The 21,505-nt window shown below is 41.2% G+C and overlaps 1 protein-coding gene across 1 annotated transcript; it reads left to right on the forward strand.

Moving 5' to 3' along the window:
- Positions 1–16,086: 16,086 nt before the first annotated feature.
- On the forward strand, positions 16,087–21,158 carry tent5aa (terminal nucleotidyltransferase 5Aa). The gene is made up of 2 exons (XM_072679863.1): positions 16,087–16,875; positions 17,542–21,158. The coding sequence occupies exons 1-2, from the start codon at positions 16,462–16,464 to the stop codon at positions 18,319–18,321; spliced, it is 1,194 nt and encodes a 397-aa protein (XP_072535964.1). The 5' UTR covers positions 16,087–16,461; the 3' UTR covers positions 18,322–21,158.
- The last annotated feature ends 347 nt before the right edge of the window (positions 21,159–21,505 follow it).

Genomic DNA, 21,505 nt, shown 5'->3' on the forward strand with positions numbered 1-21,505 from the left:
TTTTTTTTTTTTGGTGGGGGGGGGGGGGGGTTCTTAGGTAAAGACTTACAGCAGTTAGCAAACTTAGCACCTAAATTGTAAATTGTTACTCTTTGAAGCACTAAATTGGTACTACAAACTAGGAGAAAGATTCCATGTTTGTTGCTGATGGGATTCTGGCAGTGGCATGCAATAAAGAACTCATGAGCATAAATAATAGATTCCTTTGTTCCTTCTGTACAGCCTTTGTTTGACGTTTGCATTAATCTGTTGACTTTTATTACTGCTTTGGACATTTGCTCTGTAGGCTTAATACAAACTGAATGAGAAGCTATGAAATATGTATTAACACATTTGCCCACAGTTACAGAATTACAGATCAAACTGAGCTGCAATGCACTTTGAAAGCAGAGTGAAGTTTAACCAACTGCACAACTGTATAATGAACCATTTCTTTTTAATTGTGTTCAATTAAAAGTGGCCAAGGCCATTACATATTTTTAAAAACCTAAATCCTGAATCCAATGAAAATGAATAACTGAAGCACACACAGATCAGATGAGCAAAACATGACATCAGCTAATCTAAGATAATAAGGGCTGTTGTCTGTCATGGAAACGCAATGTTTCTAGCTCACCGTTCCAGAACTGTGCTTTGTGCAAAGGAACTTGCGCTTTTGTGGTTTAACAGCCTTTTAGAATCATTTTTCTTTCTGCTGTAAGATGTAGATCACAGAACATCTGACTGTTCTGACCACCAAATTTGTAAATATCACAGAGGTCACTAATACGTGACTCAACTTCAAGTTTTCAACTTAGCCAGTCAGGCAAGAACAAGAACTGCTTTCCGAACAAATCTTAAAATAACATTAAATAATCTGTAAATAAGAAAAGGTTTCATGAAGATTTTATACATGTTTGTAGAATTTAACAAAACTGCTAAAATAATAACCACTGAATGGTATTTCAAGTAGAAATAGTCCAGCAGTGGGGAAATTCTCAGTGTCACAGCAGAAAGGAATAGCAAGACACTCATTTATAAAAATGTAGATAAATAATTTACACTATATACACAATATAAATAAGAATTTCTAAAAAAAGCAATAACTATTATTTACAGCAAATGACTCTTAATTGCACATAGTATTTTTGCATTGAGGGATCTCTGTTCTCTGAACATGAACATGTGTGTGTAGTTAAGTGTGTGTGTATGTGGTCCGCTGGGAGCAGTGCTGGTTGTGGAGTCTGACGGCAGCAGGAAGGAAGGACCTGCGATACCGCTCCTTCACACACTTTGGGTGAAGCAGCCTGTCGCTAAAGGAGCTGCCCAGTGCTGTCAGAGTCTCATGCATGGGGTGGGAGCTGTTCTCCAGCATGGATGCCAGCTTGGCTGTCATCCTCCTGTCTCCCACCACCTGCACTGGGTCTAAGAAGCACCCCAGGACAGAGCCGGCCCTCTTTATGAGTTTGTCCAGTCTCTTTTTATCTGCCGTCGAGATGCTACTGCCCCAACAGACCACTCCATAAAAGATGGCAGATGCCACCACTGTGTCGAAGAAAGTCCTCAGGAGTGCTCCCTGCACTCCAAAGGACCTCAGTCTCCTCAGTAGGTAGAGTCTGCTCTGGACTTTCTTGAAGAGTGCAGCAGTGTTGACTGACCAGTCCAGTTTGTTGTTCAGATGAACACCCAGGTATTTATAAGAGTCCACACTCTCGATGTTCATACCCTGGATGTTCACTGATGGAGGGGGGTGTCTGCACCTGCGGAAATCATATTTGTACAGCCATATTTGCCATATTTGTACAGTGCTAGCTATCCAGTTCCAGTCTGTTTTTATTTTGAAAGTCTCCTTTTGTCTCCTTTGGAGAGTCAGTGGAAGGTCTTTCTGTTTTAACTGTGATTTGTTGTTGTGATCAACTTGCTCAACTGAAAATTGGTATCGCTGTTCATCCGTCATATGCATGTGTCCACTAGTCCTGATGGTCCCACTGGTCCTGACTTGTCTCCAGCTGTAGATCAGAGAAAAAAAGAAACACTTATCTGCATTTTTGGGATATTTACTACAAATTTTGCAGAGCACCTTTGGTACAGTGGAGTTAAAGTTGACCAATGAAAATTGTGTTTTCCATGAGAGAATGAGGTTGTGGACTCTGTGGTCTTTGACTCTTCATGCTTCGTCTACATTTTCCTGTGCACTCTGTGCTGACATAGTTTGTCAATAAGTAACACCATTGGTTTGTTTTGAATAGCCGTGTGAAGGAATGTGCATTAAATATTCCAGTGAATTGGGTTTAGTCTTAGATATGTTCGTTGTTCTGTTAGTGCAGCTCAATAGTGTAAAAAGTATTGACATTCATTACTCAGGTAGAAGTGTAGTTACTAGGGTTTAAAAAGACCTCTATATAAGTTGAAGTATCAAGTTAAGCTTTTTACTCAAGTGAAAGTGTAAAAGTACTGGTTTCAAAACTTCTAAAAGTATAAAAGTAAAAGTAATGTAAGGAAAACAAAGGCCAAAAGCTTAGACTACACCACCGTTTTTCAACATTTTTCTAAAAGCCATAGTGACTATAATGTTCTATAAAAATGTTAATGTTGAAATATTTTGGGATGCACTAGGCTACCTGTTTTAGCTGCATATCTGCCCATTGAAACTGAATGCATTTTAGTAATATCAAATATCTTAAAGGAGCATCTATGTGAACTACTGAGCATTAACGTGTTTTAATGAAGTGGAAAATATGATGTAGTTGCCTATTAGTACTGTAATGGTGCAAAAGGTCAAACTTCAGAGGCATGTTATCAGTAACCTTTATTGGAAAGTAAATGTGATGCTCAGTTGGGATATTTCACTCAAGTTCTCTTGTCTCTGCCACGGACATCTTCATACTAGGCTACATGCGCCTGCTATGTCACACTTTTTTTATTTATTTATTTATTTTTTATAATGAAAAGCCGGAATGAAAACAAACGGAAATGAAATAGGAGTAACGGGGCTATTTATTTTAAATGTAAGGAGTAATAAGTACAGATAATTGGGTGAAAATGTAAGGAGTAGAAGTAAAAAGCTGAAAAATAATTACTCCAGTAAAGTATAGATAACCAAAATTTCTACTAAAGTAAGTATTTGTACTTTGTTACTTGAGACCTCTGGTGCAGCTACACCTTAATACAAACTCGCCCGATGGGCAAGTGATGTTTCCGTGCTCCTGTGCCAACCGTGCATTTTTATTCTTGAATTATATTTTATTTGCTGTTGTTAAACCCTTTTAACTCTATCACATATGCTATTTAGCATAGTCAATGGAAATCTGAGTATTGCAGGCATTTTGTCCGGACTTTATAAAGTGTTTCTGTATTATAAGTAAGTTATTAAACCATTACAGTTGTTAAAGCACAAACACTTACACGCAGCTCCATCATGCCTATTCCGGTTGAAAGGTTCAAAATAACCTGTTATTTCTCATATTAGGAGTCAGATGAGACCCCAGCAATTATTTCGAGTGATGTCAGCCTTTTTCCTGTTACATTGTCATTCATATGCTCAGGCTGATCTCCTCCTGATGAATTTGATTCTTATGATTAGATTAAGTAGACGACTCCTTTCTAACAGAATCCTCCCTTTGCATGCTGAAGCTCCATTACGCCATTCAAAAGGTGCGACTGCGAGAGCGAACTGAATAACCCCCCCTATAAAAAGTGCATCCTGATTAAGGGCCTTAATAGGCGGTAATTACTGACATTGTGGCATTTAGTCATCTGACATGGGTCCTGTGAAGAGAATAGCAATTGCCTATTTGACTTGATTAGTCTGAGAGCAGATGTTCTATGAGGCTGACAAAAAAACATTAGGGGGTTGCGGAGACATCTTGAGATCCATGTATGGCAAAGTGTATTTCTTGATTAGGAGAGTTATGTCCTATAAAGATGAATAATGGCTGTCCTAGATCAACCCAGCTCACGTTTGCATCATTCTGAAATGGCCTGCAGTGCCGTGTGGATCTCACTGTGAGGTGTTCAAACACTTCACATGGGGGGAAAAATAAAAAATAAAAAGCTTAACAGGGCTTAGTGTACTAAAACAACAGCAACCTAGAAGAACCATATTTATCTTATCTATAACTGTCTCTATAATCTATTACTGGTCATGAGTATTTTATACTGCCAAATGAACGAGTCTGTAATCTGACAATGAAGTCATTTTGACACCAAGATGTTTCCTTTGCATAATAAATCTGATTAAAGAACATGGTTTAACATAGCTGAATGTAGTAAAAGGACGACCTAGGAGCACTAAATCTTTCCTACTTATTACTGATCACGAGTAGTCTGCCGAATTAACAAGCCTGTGCTCTGAAAATACAGCAATAGTTCTCTATAAAGCATCATTTTACATTAGGTTTATTTTTATTCATAGAAATCCACTTGGCAGCAGAGAGCAAGTTTGGTGCTCCGAGGTCACTGTTTTATGCATTACGTCACATTAAGCATTTAGAGCTCAAGGTCAAAGTGTTATTTGTCACATATGTAGTTATACACAGTGCAACTAGCAGTGAAATGCAAACGTTCCGCTCACATGAAATGTGCTAAACGTGATCAAATAAAGTAGAATATATAAAATACAGCTTTGCCAAATAAAATCTGAATTTAGTATCAACATATATACAGAACTGATAAATAAGAATAAAAAGAGCAAAATAGTCACTTAATAATAGTTAATGGGTCACTTAATTAAACAAAATATTTAATATCAAAATGGACAGTGCAGAAAAGAATTGTCAGGTGTGAAGTACAAAGTGCAACATATTGTTGTGCAACTGATCACAGTAGTAAAATATATTATAATAATAAGTAATAGTGTTCAGTGAAATGTCCTGGCTTGTGCTAAGACGTTCCACAGTGATGTTTATGAGTTCAAAGACAAAAGAACTAGAACTTTCCGTTCAGTCAAGCAATGCTAGAGCTCATCTGTTTTCAGAATCAGAATGTACTTCCAGTGTATTCAGTAGTCAGCCTGTACGTACACACACACACACAGACACACACACACACAGACACACACACACACATACACACATTAGTGAGCTTATATTAAATGCCTAACCAGTGAATAATTGCAAACTGAAGTATAGAATAATTTTATACAGCCTGTTGACAGTATTGCAACATATGGTAGAACGGGCGATTTACAGCATCAAAGGGCCCTGAAAGATCTGCAGAATATGGGTGTCATAATCACATCAAGGTGGACCAGAATCCCAAAGGAATGTTTCCAACATCTTGTGGAATCCATACCATGAAGAACTGAGAGTGAGAGTGAAGGGAGGCCATGCAAAGCTTTAGTATTGTGCTGCTCATAAGGGCTTGGTGAGTGTATGAAAATTATATATTCATAATATATAATATATATTATATATTCCAAATATGGATCATCTTCTCAACACATTAAAAATGGAAAATAAAAAAACTCTGAGAACTCTTAAAAAAAACATTAAAATGTCAATGATCTCCTCTCATACTGGCTCTGGAATTATTTTAGTTCAGTTGGGCTTCCCAAATGGGCCTCATCGTTAAAGCCCACCTTAATCTCACATGGGTCCCATCTAGGCCCTGTATGCAGTGTATAACCCAGATGTGGCATCTGTTCAACCCCTCCTGGTCCCATCACTGACCCTGGTGGTATACACATGTGGGGCCAACATGGAACACCTGCTGTGAGATACAGTCCACACTGTCCTGCTCACCCTTCCTCAATCCTACTGAGGAACTGTACATAACTGTACATCTGCCCCATAAGCAGATGTCTGTACCCACTCTAAATGCTGGTTGGGAGGACATCATGGCTGAGGATTGCAGAGAATGGCTCTAATATTCCTTTGTAGTGCTTCTGACTGTTGTTGCATAACAGAGAGAAGAGCCTGGAGTTGACACTCTAGTTTTACACTGTAGGAATGAAGGCTATGTTAAAACAGTGCTCTCCACTGGGTGATGGTGTTGTAGTGGTTGACTGTGGGTTGTGCTGAATGTCTAACATTAGGAGTGTTTTAGGTATTTGTGCACAGATGGCACATCATGTACTGGTTTGAATTCATTATTTGCCAGCAGACAAACAGAAAAATTTATTTAACCATTTCAGACTAGTACTGAATAGAACCAATGCTACACTAACAGCTATATAATATCTGTTGAGGTAAGTTTGCACTAGTGTTACTAGTGATACTCACTGTATGGAGGTGGTGATCTCCCTTTCGTCCTGAAAGATTTGTCCCAGACTATTCTGGTTGATTGGATGATACTTGTGGATTCGTTACAGATTCTTGAGAAGAACACAGAAAACCTGGAACACCTGGGGAGGATAACGAGAGGACGGGGTCACCAAGAAGGCAAGGGTGGGGACACTTATGACTGGGCAGGGCTAGGGTGAAGTCAGGGACAAAAACACTGAGCCATGTGCCATAATGCACTATATACTGTATGTTTAGTTCGAAATTATTCAACCTCCTTTGTAAATGAGGTTTATTAGCAAAATGTAGCAAAAATGTCAGCTGTTTGCAACAAACCAAATCAAACAAGAACAATTTAAATAGCTCAAGACAACTAATATAACACAGGGTTTTTTAACTATGACTATGAATGCATTATATAAACATGTATTACTCAAGAGAGTTGACCAAAAAGTTCAGAGAAGAGATCATTGTCATACTCAAACAAAAAGGGAAAGAATAGAAATGGATCATTTAGCAAAGGCACTGAATTGAACTGAAGATTAAAGTTAAAGGGATAGTGGCTACACTACCTGGATCAGCCACATGTCTGGAGGAGGAAGAATAAAGCATACACTAAAAAGAACACTTTGCCTACAGTGAAGCAAGGCAGTGGCTCGGTGATGCTTTGGGGTTGCTTTGCATCATCTGGGACTGAAACCTGCAGTGTGTGGAGGACATGATGGATTCAGTAAAGAATTAGGAAATGTCTTTTGTGAAGAAGTTGATGCTTGGGCATCCCAAGCATACCCTGAAGTCCACCAAGTTCTGGAAGATTCTGAACTGGTCGTTTCAGTCGCCTGACTTGAACCCCATAGAAAATCATTGATGATATTTGAAGAAGGTGAAGAACCCATGAATATTAGTGAACTGCAGGTGACTGCTCATGAGGAATGGGCTTTAAATCCTCAGGAATGCTGCTAGAAGCTGGCGTCTGGCCATGCATCATTTTGCAGCAGGTCATAACAGCAATAGCTAGTTAGGTGCTGTACTAAGTACTAAGGATACTTGTCATGAAGGAGTTAAATCATTCTGAGACTGTAGTAGTCATTAAAAGTGTCATTTTGTGTTGCCTCTAGACCACTTATATCAGTTGGGTTGAGCTATTTAAAATGTTCTGGTTGGATTATTTTATTGTATTTTGTATATTTTGCTGATAAACCTAATTTACAATGGAGGCAGAATAATGTAAACTGCAACTGTAACTGATATATGGTGTTTTAAACTAGTCCTTTACCATATAAGTTCCATTACTTAGGAATGAGACTGCATAACAGTAGCAATGAAGCAAATGTACTTTATAAAACTTGTTTTATGTTTTGAATAAAATACTTTGTGTTATGAAGTCCCTGTGTCGGTAGCTTGTAACTCAAGTATTGCCAAAAATTCTTTGTATGATATACTGGCTTTATCAACAGTTGAAGATGTTGTGTAATGGGAAGTTGGCTAATGAAGAGTGTCAAAGGTTATGTAAGGCAGTTATCTGATGGCCTTTTTTTCCTTTTTTACATACAGTGGCTTGCAAAAGTATTCATACCCCTTGAACATTTTCACATTTTGTCACCTTACAACCACAAACTGAAAAGAATTAAGTGATAGACCAACACAAAGTAGCACATAATTGTGAGGTGGAACGAAAATGTCTGAAAAGTCTGAAAAGTTTGACGTAAAAGTATATGGTGTGGGGTGGCATTAGCAATTAGCAATACTTTGTAGAGCCACTTATGGCTGCAATTACAGCTGCAAGTCTTTTGAGCTTTGTATATCTAGAGACTGCCCATTCTTCTTTGCAAAATAGCTCAAGCTCAGCCAGGTTGAATGGAGAGCCTCTGTGAACAGCAATTTTCATGTCTTGCCATACATGATCAATGGGATTTCGGTCAGGACTTTGACTGGGCCATTATAACACATGAATGTGGTATGTTTAGGGTCATTGTCTTGCTTTAAAGTGAATCTCCTTCCCAGTCTCAAGACTTTTGCAGCCTCCAACAGATTTTCTTACAGAATTGCCCTGTATTTAGCTCCATCCATCTTCCCATCAACTCTGACCAGCTTCCCTGTTCCTGCAGAAGAAAAGCATCCCCACAGTATGATACTGCCATCACCATGTTTCACAATAGGGATGATGTGTTCAGGGTGATGAGCAGTGTTACTTTTCCGCCACACATAGCACTTTGCATACTTTAGGCTTTAGGCTGAAAAGTTCAACTTAGGTCTTATCTGACCACAACGCCTTCCTCCACATGTTTGCTATGTCTCCTACATGGCTTGTGGCAAACTGCAAACGTATGTCTTTCTTTCAACAATGGTTTTCTTCTTGCCACTCTGCCATAATGACCAGATTTGGTAGGTGTGGCCATGTCTTGCTAGGTTTGTAGTTGTAGAATACTTTTTTCATTTTAGGATGATGGATTGAACAGTGCTCCTTTGGATGCTTTTATGACCTAACCCTGCTTTAAACTTCTCCACAACTCTATCTTTAAACAAACCACTGAGGCCCCCATGAACAGGTACTGATACTAAGTTACACACATCTGGACTCCATTAACTAATTAAATGGCTTCTGAAGGCACTGGATTTTATTTAGGGGGGATCGGAGTACAGAATACTTTTGCACATCACTTTTTTCAGATTTTTATTTGATTAAAATTCTGAAAAAAATCATTTTTGTCCCACTTCACAATTATGTGTAGTAATTGTAATTGGTCTATCACAAATCTCAAAAAAATACATTTCAGTTTGTGGTTGTAAGGTGACAAAATGTTCATGAATACTTTTGTCATTGTATAATAGCCCTGGATTAAGTGCTGTTTTAGTGCAAGTAAAAGATAAAGTTTATCCAGTTCTATACTTGCCAGTGAGGAATTTGAATAATATGTGTTTTGCTTTGATTAAGTATTGTTTCATTGATCAGGAGCATCAGGCAGGAACACGTTCTTCCAGAACTGTGCTTGAAATTGACAGTCAGTGTTCCCTCCTGATGCATGGAGAAGTCATCCGGCTGCCCTCCAGCTACACAAGATAGCTAAGGAGCTGTGTATTTATGACAAAAGTGGATAGAAAGAGAGACAGGCTATCCATCTTGAGGAATTCCTGTTCCATTGTCATCCTGCCCAGATGGTAGGCCAGAGCCAGGCCTGGAGCATTCATTGCTCCATCAGTCCCCTTGGAGATGCACTGTAGGTGGGAATCCCAAAAAAAAAACGTTTTCCATTATGCAAGAAAGAAAAATATCTTCTAACGATATGTACATGTTTTTCCCAAGTATTTTTAATATGTGGTTAAATAAGAATAATACAATTTGCCTAAATAATGATAGGGACATTTAAACATGTCATGGGTAGGTTTGGCTTTTTTTCCAAGGGGGCTGCCAAAAATATTGTCACAAATTTTTGCATGTTTGTATACACATAGTTAGTCTTTATTTAGGTTAGTGCATTGATACATTTGACATTTGATTTTTTTTGGCATAATTAGCTCCCTGATTATCACAGTAGTATGTACCAGCACCTCAACCCATAACCATTTATATAGCTCCAGGTTTAGGCCATTTATGTTCAGTTTACATTCTGTTTTCTTTGCTGGTTAGTGAATGAAGGTTAATGCAGGATAAAGCAATAAGCCACTCAAGGTGATGCTTTAGTGTTTTACCACAGGTAAGATGAAGGTGGTGTAATTACGCTGGGGCCTGTTGTGCAAGGGAGGGGGGTAAATTAACTCATATGAGAGTACAAGCTGAGCTGAAACAGCAGAAGTGAGTAAACAAGCAAACCACATCTACTTTTGATTATTTATTAAAGGCCATTTTTTTAAATGAAGGCCAAGCTGTACTTTTTATTTTTTGCTGTGGAGCTCCAAGAGTCTACCCATGCTACCGTTTGCAAATGACTGTGCAAGCACACAAACTGATGAGGTACTAGCAACACAAGATCATGGGTGTAGGTCATGGTAATATAACTCTCATAGGTCACATTTTTAATATACCTCTCTCATACATTCACATTTCTGGACTAAAACAGGAGCCAGCACTATTCAACACATACCTCTGACATAACCTGTCACTTTGAGAACAGGATAAAAGAGAAAGTGAACTGGAGGCTGTAATTCTTGACTTCCTTTCAGCAGTCCTGAAATGTCCACTCGAGCTGCTTAGTCTCTCTCCCTCTATAGCTAAGAACCCAACCAAGCCAGCCCTCCTGATCTCATTTGGCTGCCATGGAGCCATTTAGCATGGATTACCTGAGTGCTCTTCATTAGCCGCCTGCTTTGAATGATTAGGGCTACAAGTTGGAGTGTAACCGTGAACATGCCCGCCGCGTCGTGTGACGTCAATGATCCTTCACGCCTTTGGCATAGTAAATGCTGCCGCCATGTGCCGCTATGCACGTTCTGGTCCACTGCCAATAAGTGTGGAGAGTATCCCTCAAATAGGGATTTAAACACATGTTGCTAGGCAGGCCTAGAGTAGAACAGAGTTTGCCTATGGTCTATAAATGTAAGGAAAAAGACTTTAAGGCTGAACAAGCACCTACCTTGCATTTCACCAATATGACCTTTTCTCAATGGGTTGTAACAGTTGGCTGGGGGTTTATTAAAAGGTCTCTGAGGCATTAGAAGGGTGGACGTCTGTCACAGCTAATGGAGAGCACGTCTGCTCTGTATATTACCTGCTAAAGCTGTTGAGCAGCAGGGCTCTCCGCTTGCACCTTTGAAGTAGGCGCCTGGAAGCTGCACTGCAAAAAAGGTCCATAATCAAAGAGATCCAATCTCGCAGAGGCGTATAAGTCTCCTCAATCTATCAATCGTCCTGAGACAGGAACACGTGCAACAGCAACATTATGAACCTGCCATTGTCACTGATCCTCCAAAAAAGTTTTGAGTATGGAACCGGAGGCACAATGACTGCTTTATTTTTCCGTCTCGCTGGCCCACCACCTACAATCCCACCCTAAAGTTCCTGAAAAGTCGAGAGATTCCGCATCAGGTTGTCCCCAGAGTCAAACCAAATGGACTGAAGAGGAATGGATTTTCCATTCTGGAGCAAGTGCCTGATCTGATGTTCTCCCAAAACTAACTGTGCACTTTAGCACTGTGGCTAGCGGTCCAGCACGACCCACTCAAACGGCCCACCTGGAATTTCAATTGAGGATAAATGAAACACAGGGAGGGAGAGAAAACAAAAAAAGGAATTCAGCATGGCTGTTTCAGGCTCTGTGCGTTGCTTTTTTATCATCTAATTGGAAGAGGATGATTTTAGCTGAGTTCACATACTATCATACTGTTTGATGTTGTTCCTATATGCATGAGGCCTTGGTCAGCGTTACTGTAATCTTCATGTAGCTTAAACAAAAAGCTTTAATTAAACTTTCTCATCGTTATGTTTAGAGAATGAGACATTTTTGTCTTAGTTTCCTGTATCTTTCTGCACAGTCTAGTGCTTAGAGGAAATACGTTTCATTAGTTACATCATTGTGTGGGTTGTCAACACTGATGAAACCAGGAACCACAGGATACTGGTCAAACAGTATATTTCTTAAGTGAATGGGTAAAAAACAATATACACTCACCAAGCACTTTACTATGAACACCTGTACAACTACTCCTTTATGCAAATATCTAATCAGCCAACCGTGTGGCAGCAGTGCAAAGCATAAAATCAAGTAGGTACAGGCCAGCAGCTTCAGGTAATGTTCACATCAACCATCAGGAAAATGTCTTACACACTTATTATAAGTGTGGCATGATAGCACCAGGTGGGATGGTATTTTTAGAACTGCTGATATCCAGGGATTTTTAGCACAACTGTCTCTGGAGTTTATGTGAATTGTGAAATATAGAAAAAAAACATCCAGTGAGCGGCAGGTCTGTGGACAAAAGCGCCTAGGTGATTGAGAATCATGGCTACAATTGGGGTAAAAATCACATACTGTAATCGCAGCTCAATTAATCTTCATTTCTGCTCAGGCACACAGATGACAGAGTTCAAATTTGCTGCATGAACAGCATGAATCCATGGACCCAATCTGCCTTGTGTCAACAGTCCAGACTGGTGGAGGTGGTGTATTGGTGTGTGGGGAACATTTTCTTACCACTTGTTGGGCCTGTTTATATCAATTAATCATTGTTCAAATGCATTTTTGGTGACCATGTGCATCCCTTCATGAAAACAATATAAATAGAGTTATGTAATAAAAGTTAAAAGTTTGGGAGAAGGACCACGCCCCAATTCCTCTTCATTACTATGCACTATATAGCTGCTCCTCTCCCCTCTTCTTCTCATGATGAAAATTCGCACCCCTCCGCCACCCCTGCTCCTCCCAATGGTCTAATTTTATCCATTCTCTGCCCGGCAAGGGGGGTCTGGCTTCGGGGTTCCATCAGCTTGAAGCCCCCCAGTGCTCCAGCCAAAATTTCTCGAGTTCTCCTCCTTGCCCCAGTCAAGTGTGGTTCGCACTTCGCAAACATTCTTTTAATGGCTACTTCCCACATGATAATGTCACAATGCAAAAAACATCTCAAACTGGTTTCATAAAGATGACAGTGAGGTTCAGTGTTCTTCAATGGACTTCATAATCACCAGATATGAATCCAGTAGAACAGTTTTGGATGTGGTGGAACGGGAGATTTGGATTAGGTCAACATGGACCTAAATCTCAAAGGAATGTTTATTAGCACCCTGCGGAATCCAAGCCATGAAGGACTGAAGCTGTTTTGAGGGCTAAGAGAGGCCCTATCAACTGTTTGTACAGTGTTCTTAATAAAGTTGCTCAGTAAGTGTATGTATATATTGTATATATCTAATGATGTGGATCACTTTTTTGTTAAATTGTGAAATAAAACTGATTACTAAAATGCAGTGCAAAACATAATTGCACAGTTTCTTAAACAAGTGAAAAGACAAAAGATGTATGGAGACAAGTGAAGGCTCACTGTGGTGCAAAGGTTAGAGGAGTGCCTTTTCTTTCCATGGTAAATGTGTTAAACACAAGTCACTTCCTATTCTGCTATTTTGAACAGTCATCTCACCACAAGCAAGTCAGAGACACATGTGTCAGAAGTCAAATGTGAAGTGGTCCCTTACAGTATACTGTTTTTGACCTCATTTTTACATTGTATCATTGTGCAGTATTACTTTTCTCTGTTCTGCCACATTGCAAGGAATCCAAAACCTGACATGACTTATCATGCTTGTTCACCGTCTCATCAGTACTCCTTTCTGACCACTACAAAAATGCTGATGAGTGAAGAGAGCTCGTAAATGTGAATAAATACCTTCTGACGGCCTAGATGTGAGACAGCAGTTTAAGATTTTGTGCCCATAAAATTCCCAGTCTAGTCAGTTCACTGGCAGAGTCTACCCTCTGCACTTGGTTTATTAGCCTGTGTGTCCAGATCAGTCTTGGGCAGGAAGTTTAGAGATACACTCTTGGCGGACACAAAAGAAGCTTTATATTGCCAGAGGGCAAGAGACCCTTTCTCCAGACATTAGGCTTCTGACCAGGTCAGTAACTTATCATTTGTCATTACTGAAAGGAACAGGTCATATTTAGATATGCACATTGCTTAGTCTGTTAGTTAGTATTGTCTCTATATGCTGTACAAAGATAACCTATGATGTAACACCTAGCACATAGCAATTTTAATAGTGAATAAAATCAAGAAGAACTTTATAAATGCCCCTCTGCGGCATTGTGAGTTCCGTACACACGCAAGGCCTGTACAAAACAGAAGCACATAGACTACATAAAGTGCAACTGGACAAGACAGTGTGGTACAATACCCATTACAACACCATCATGCACAACAGTGAACCATTTGGCTCAAAGCCCAACAATAAGTACAACATCATACAACACCTATGCAAAACATGACAGTTTAAGACAGACAGTAAAAGGTGTAAGAATGTAAATCATGCAAAGATTTCAGTTCTGAGTGTTGACTGTGCAAATGATATGTAAACTGCAATAGCAGAACAGCAGTGTGCAAATGATAAGATTGGTTAAGGAAGCTATTGAGCAATAAGGAGTATGTATTCGACTGCACTGGAGTAAATGTTTAACAGCTTTATGTTTAGGTTTAGGTGATGATTTTACATATAGGCTGGGGTCATCACCTAAGGTAGGTGTAGGTGCACAGGTCGTCCACTCTAAGACTGTGTTAGAGTAAATGGGATAAGCTGGATTTAAAGGGCTGGGTGGCTGCAGTGACGCAGACCTTGCACCGTGATGGATCCTGACAGATGCCCCACCCTGACACTGCACCCAATCTCTGACTCCTTCCCTCGCCTAGAAAGCACCTGGGACTGAGCTTATCTACTACCATCTGAGTTTCTGACGTACATAGTCTAGGAGCAAACCGATATCAGTGATGTGTAGTGAGGTCAGTTCCATATTAGCAAAATGAAGCATGCATATGCAACGTTTTTTGAAAGCTCCAAGCTCTGTGCTGAATGATCTGTGGCACTGCTGTAGTGATGGGTTTGGTTTTGAAAATGCAGTAAAAGCCATTTTCAGCAATTTGATAATTTCTTGCTTTTCAGTGAAATTTGTTGCTGGTGTAAGCGACAGATTAAAAAAATACAGTGTCAGAGCTATATAATAATTCATTCTCAGATTATTAATCATTATATCATTATATATTTTTTATATTATATTATATTTTATATTACATATATTGTTTTATATCTGTACTCCAAAAATGCGCATTGAAACAAATCCCTTCATATAAACACAAACCTATTAACCTTTTAAAATGTATTAACCCCTCAGGTTAACCTTTAAAAATGCTTCTACTATTGTGAAGAGTCAAATAACCCTTTTTTTGCTATTCTATTTAATAACATGCAGGTACAAGTAAGGAAATCATAGGCTTACAGAAATTAGAATAGTTAACAGTTAATAGAAAATCGTGGCTAGAAATAACCTTTCCAATGATAGTCAACTACATTTGTATTGCACAAAATACAAAAATACCTACAAAGCTTTTTTCTGTTAATGAAATGACCCTGTTCTTATTGAACTTGTGACCAACGCACAGTATAACTGTATTTCACAGCACCGCCTCCAGGGGGCAACACACAACACTAGTTTCAGATTCTGAGCAAAATTACCGTGAGTGTTTACAAAGTCTCTGCCGAGGTTTGTTTTTGCGCTTGGCATTTCAAGCCAACCACTTTAAATCCATACATACAGCTTATTTTTTAATACATATTATACATATGACTTATATAAACGTGTTATTGTAATAAGGATGGTCTACGTTTTTTTGTGTCCCGTTTGTAAAGCAGGTTTGTAAGGACAGTTCGTCCCTAGTCTACAGCTGATTAGTGTCAGAACTGTCCTGGTGAATCCAGCTGTTTTCTGTTTCAGTCAGAAGCCCAACACCCACTATTGACGACTTTCACGTACATATGGTACACCTTGTGCTGCAGATCTGCATACAATACTGAATAACAGCGAAGAAGTAGGCGAATCCATGCTGCACGTCTTTATACAGTAATGCTGTGAACAAACCGGTGCCACTGAGCTCATACGACACGTTTTTAGGTTAAAAAACTAAAACAACAACAGCAAAATGACATATTTATGGTACTCTGCTTTGCCTAACTTGTAGACAGTGCCAGGTGCACATGGATTGTTCCTACAGAGTAATAGGTGTGCCCTGAAGCCATGGAGCCACAGGCTGAACTTTAGAGAAAAGCCCCGCTAGAGTTTACAATGTTTATTTCCACCCGTATTCCGACAAGCCCCGCCCCCAGCACCGGGCGAACTGCCTGCGAGCATGTTCCAATAACCAATCAGCGCGCAGGAGGCGAGTCACTGTGAACCAATGAGAGCGCAGGGGGCGCGATTTCCCCCGAATACGGGTGGAGAAAAAAACTCCAACGATCGTATACAAACGGCCACCCCACTGCGAGAAGCAGAACCTGCACCTCCACTGTAGAAACGAGCGGTCGAGCAGCGTGCGACAGGCTGAAAAGAGGAGCAAGAGGGAGTAACTTCAGCTTCAGACAGGAAGCGACACGGCCTTTCAGCTGCTCTACCTCACCAAGTTTGTGGCCATGCAACTTCACCAGCGTCCATAAGGACCATCGTCGGAGAGTTAAGCGGCTGGTATTCCGATGAGGCTGGACCCAGGCTCGCCTTTACCCCAGCGCTCACACTAGAGAGAACTGCAGTGCCCCTGCCCTCAAAACTCACCTCTTCTGCTCCCCGTCCACACGATGGCCGAGGAGGACAGTGCTGCCCCCGGGGCCGTGCAGGGCGGCAGCTTCAGCGTGCTCAGCTGGGAGCAAGTGCAGCGGCTGGACAGCCTGCTGACCGAGAGTATACCCATCCACGGCCGGGGCAACTTCCCCACGCTGCAGATGAAGCCGCGGCAGATCGTGAAGGCCGTTAGGAGGCGCATGGAGGAGCGCGAGCTGCGCGTTCGGGACGTCCGGCTAAACGGCTCCGCGGCCAGCCACGTCCTGCACGAGCACAGCGGCCTGGGCTACAAGGACCTGGACCTCATCTTCTGCGCCGAGCTGAAGGGGGAGGCCGAGTTTCAGATGGTCAAGGACATCGTGCTGGACTGTCTGCTGGACTTTCTGCCCGAGGGAGTGAACAAGGAGAAAATCACACCCCTGACCTTAAAGGTATTATTATTATTATTATTATTATTATTAGACTACAAAAGTACTATTTTCCTTAAATGAGATTAATTCAGCACTTTTTCAAGTATTTTTCTATCATATTTGTTTTTACTGTTTTCTCTGATGTGTTGATGTTTTATATTGTATATTATATTATAAAGTATATTTATATTATCATTATTGTATATCTGTATTGGTGGTAGTAGTACTAGTTGGCCATTATTTTGTCATCACTGTTAGTATGAGTGGTGGTGTTGATATTTTATTATTCTTGCCTGATCTTCATGACCTGATTTAGAGCCTTTCACACTGTGTATGCAGTCTCAAAGGGTGCTGCACATTTAAAAGCTCCAAAATACAATTAGCCAAGTTTACTAATAGTAAAATCTAGGTTTTCGATTGCTAAGAGGATTGAGTTAAACCAATTTAAAGCCGATCCTGCTTTCTCAGCTTCTTAGACCTTACACAGAGTAAGGGCGGGCAGCGGCGGAGTTGTAGGCTCTACAAGACTGCAGCATGGTGTTGCAAAAAGCACCCGCATGTTTCAAACTCGCAACCTGACCTAGAAAAAAAGCTGACTTCATGCACACACCCCAGCTGATCTGAAAGATTTCAAGAGGAATTAATGACAATGTCATTCAGAATGTGTCCTTTTGCCCTGCCTCACAGGAAGCTTATGTTCAGAAGATGGTGAAAGTGTGCAACGACTCGGACCGCTGGAGCCTCATCTCCCTCTCCAACAACAGAGGCAAGAATGTGGAGCTGAAGTTTGTAGACTCGCTGCGGCGACAGTTTGAGTTCAGCGTGGACTCGTTCCAGATCAAACTGGACTCGCTCCTGCTCTTCTACGAATGCTCTGAGAACCCCATGGCCAAAACCTTCCACCCCACCATCATTGGGGAGAGCGTGTACGGGGACTTTAACGTGGCACTGGAGCACCTGCGCAACAAGGTGATCTGCACCAGGAACCCCGAGGAGATCCGGGGAGGCGGCCTGCTGAAGTACTGCCACCTGCTGGTTAGAGGCTTCCGAGCCGCCTCCGAGACGGAGATGAAGTCTCTGCAGCGCTACATGTGCTCACGCTTCTTTATTGACTTCTCGGACATCAACGAGCAGCAGCGGAAGCTGGAGTCCTACCTCCAGAACCACTTTGTGGGGCTGGAGGACCGCAAGTACGACTATCTGATGACTCTGCATGGGGTGGTGAACGAAAGCACGGTGTGCCTGATGGGGCACGAGAGGCGGCAGACTTTAGGGCTCATTGCCATGTTGGCCGTGCGTGTGCTGGCCGAGCAGAACGTCATACCAAATGTGGCAAACGTCACCTGCTACTACCAGCCTGCCCCTTATGTAGCAGACGGCAACTTCAGTAATTACTACATTGCCCAGGTGCAGCCCGTGTTCGCTTGCCAGCAGCAGACCTACTCAACCTGGTTACCCTGCAACTGAGCGAATTGAGAATTAGAGAGAGGCAGAGACAGAGACAGAGAGAGAGAGAGAGTAGGAGTGAGAGAGAGAGAAACAACTACAGTTGCATTTCCATACAGAAGCTGAATCAGTTTTGCAAGTTGTCCTGAGCGTTTCAGGGAAGCCAGAGCAAACAGATGATTTGCTTATTAGCTCTGAATTAAAAGCCCCATGTTTTCCCACACTGCATTAAAGCATAATTTGCCAATAAAACGGGGGCAAACGATAGTCAGCTGCTCCAGACAGGGTTCTGCTGTTTGACAGTCTTGCTAACAGACATCATGAGGGTCCCCTGTGGCCCTGCCTTGCCAATCTTTGAAAGGACTTTTAGGCTTTGTCTTCTCAGGCTAACTAGCAGTCCCAGAGAACGCAAGCGAAGAGACACCCGTTAAAGACCCAGCCTCAGTTTGGCTGACACTGTTGTGAACATTAAAAGTAAGTCTTTATATGGCCCCGAAGACTGGCTGCATTACTAGTGCTGTGTTCTGGAGCACTCCCATCCTGACTCTTTCTACATGTGCATCCAGATGTGTGGAGGACGGAAAAAAAAAAAAGAAAAAAAGGATGACGTGTCTCCTTCAAAGGGGTCAACTTAATTACATTGTGAACAGCAAAAATGAGTCTCAGAAAAAGAGGTGAAATTCCTGATAAGTGTTTACAAAACCAAAGATTTTATGATTGTCTGTTTTTATCGCCCAAATATGGAAGTAGTGCTGTCTATATTTGTATATGTGAAACACGCATTCTAAGTGCCTAATGCCAATGCAGAACAGTAAGGGAATCACGCAGACCATTGTAGTTTTTGTTTTTGTTTTTTGTTTTGGTTTTTAAGGTGAATAAACTACACAAATCAATGATCATCACACACGACAAAGGGACTCAAAGCTTGTGAATGTATGGGATGTATCCTGATTAACAGTGTGTCGTTTTTTAAGGTAGACGTTCAAATCTAAGGTATCGTCAGCATCGCAGACAAGACAAGGCATTCGTTTGGTTTCTGAAAAGAGCGGACAGCAGGACATCTCAAGATTTCTGGTGCTTTACTTTTGAAACACTGCATCGAAACAGAAGAAAACGAGTTAGTTGCGTTACCTATTTCTTAATTTATTATTGCTCGCAATGAGCAGAATTCTAAGTCGATATGAATTGACTTCCTTGATGGACTTGTTACTGTATCATAAAGGCTTGAGCTGGTAGAGAAAATGCAGTCTTGCGTTACAGCATGAGCTTGTTAGACACTTTGGTTACAGTTCTCATCGGCTGTTACGCTGGCCTTTTTTTTTTATCACTGACACGTGGACAAAACCCCGGTGTCAGGTGAGAGAGGGAGGCAGAGGCCAGGGCACGGTAGAAAACAAAGAGCTGTCTTATTGAACAGGGAGCAGGGAATGTGTTTCCATCCGCTGCAATGACGGACGATATTTGTTGAGGCACTTCTGATGGTGGGACAATATTTGATGTAACACCCTAGCAGGGAATTCCACAGTTACCGCTGAAATGGTCAGACTACAACTGGCTGTGTTCATGCTCACTCGGCCTAGCTTGCCGTCCTGTGTGCTCAGCGTTAACCTAACATTTAGCCCAGGCTAACAGAGGGTTAACCTGTTCTTGATTAATACTGGAGAGAGGAAGCATGTCTGGAGGGCAGCACGGATATTTAAACTTGAGGAGGAGAGGAGGAGGAGGCAGTGAAGTGTGAAAGAGTGCGTGGGAGAGGTGAGCACAGCGAAGCGAGGGAGCTGGGGTGATGGGTGCAGCTGGTGATGGGGTTCACCTCCTTCCGCACACAGTTTTTAATCAGAACCTCCTCTGTCATGGTTTGTAATGATCTGGCACTGAGAGGCAATTGCTGTTAAGAAACACAAGCAGGAACAACGTGGGCCCAGTGTAATCAAATACCGATTGATTAGGAAAGGAATGTGGCATGGAAAATACTTTAATCATCACTGTCCTATCAAGGCATGCTTATTCACTCAAACTGTGTGTCCATAAAAGATCAGTCATCTTTTTTAATAAGAGGGCCAAAGAGAAAGGCAACTTCCAGAACTATTAGTCGTCTTGAAATTGATCAGGGTCATCAAGGCCAGGTTCCCGTGGAGGGAGAGATTCAGAGGAAACATCTGATTGAGAACTGTCCCATGAGGCGGCGCTCCCCGTTCTGCCAAGTTTGCATTCGAAGCTGTTTGTTTTCTACTGACAGGGCTACTTCTTCTTCCATAGCTGTGTATGCGCTGCAGACTGATCCTGAGCGGGATCAGACAGTGAGGAGCTTTTGCATAGACTATGCTGTGTGTCTGCTGCTGACCTGAGCAGAAGTCTTAAACTTTGTTGTTGTTGTTTTTTTTTCCATATCCTGCAATTTTACTTGCTCACGTCTCTTTTTGAGTAGATCGATTTGTGGTTTGCGTCCAACCTCGTTGTTTGGAATTTGTTACTTTTTTTTTGTATCATGTGGATGAGGAAATTCACACACACACAAACCAAACATGGTTGGAAAAGCGCAAACAGTTGTCGCTTAGCCCCTCAGCTGGCACAAAGCAAGTAGAAGATGATGTTGCCATGTTGCACAGTGTTCTGAACTGTTGTTCAAAAAAAGTCAAAAATGCAAGAGATTTTCTTTTCTCTGGGTTTTTATTATCATGCTTGTTTTTAATACATGTATTACACATTCTAATTGTCACTCTGCTTTCAAATCTGTGGTCGAGCTGCTAAATGTTGTTGATTTCTGAACTGCTTTTTTTGCAAATGTTGTCGATGTGTCCATTGGGTCGAAGATTTCAAGGATTTTTCCTCAATAAAAAGTTTCAAAACCCTTATAATGTCACTCATGCCTTTTCATTGCACCGGCCTGATGCACCGGATTGTTTTTTTACTCATCTAGGGAACTGTCAAAAGAATAAATGCCTCCAGCCAGAGAGGAATTAGCAGCATTATATTTGAAAGCTTTTAATTTCACAGGCTCTTCCCCCTTGTGGAAATACGAGATTGCCTGGGTTCACAACTTGTTGCAGTATCTGGCAAGCTGGGCCTTGCGTATGATGTCTTTATTTGGAAAAACAAAGGGAATATTTGGGAAATGATATAACAATGTTTGCATTTAATCCTCTCACAAATATGATCTTTTAATATAAAAAAAAAACCTGGACGGAGGAATATTTTAACAGCT

This window comes from Salminus brasiliensis, chromosome 5 (assembly GCF_030463535.1).
Source record: "Salminus brasiliensis chromosome 5, fSalBra1.hap2, whole genome shotgun sequence".
In the NCBI taxonomy this organism is placed as follows: Eukaryota; Metazoa; Chordata; class Actinopteri; order Characiformes; family Bryconidae; genus Salminus; species Salminus brasiliensis.

What these genes read in the sequence shown, in the direction of transcription:
- tent5aa (XM_072679863.1), top strand. Translation starts at nt 16,462, where the DNA reads ATGGCCGAGGAGGACAGTGCTGCCCCCGGGGCCGTGCAGGGCGGCAGC. An exon ending in TCACACCCCTGACCTTAAAG is followed by an intron (nt 16,876 to 17,541) that starts GTATTATTATTA and finishes CCTGCCTCACAG; the next exon opens with GAAGCTTATGTTCAGAAGAT.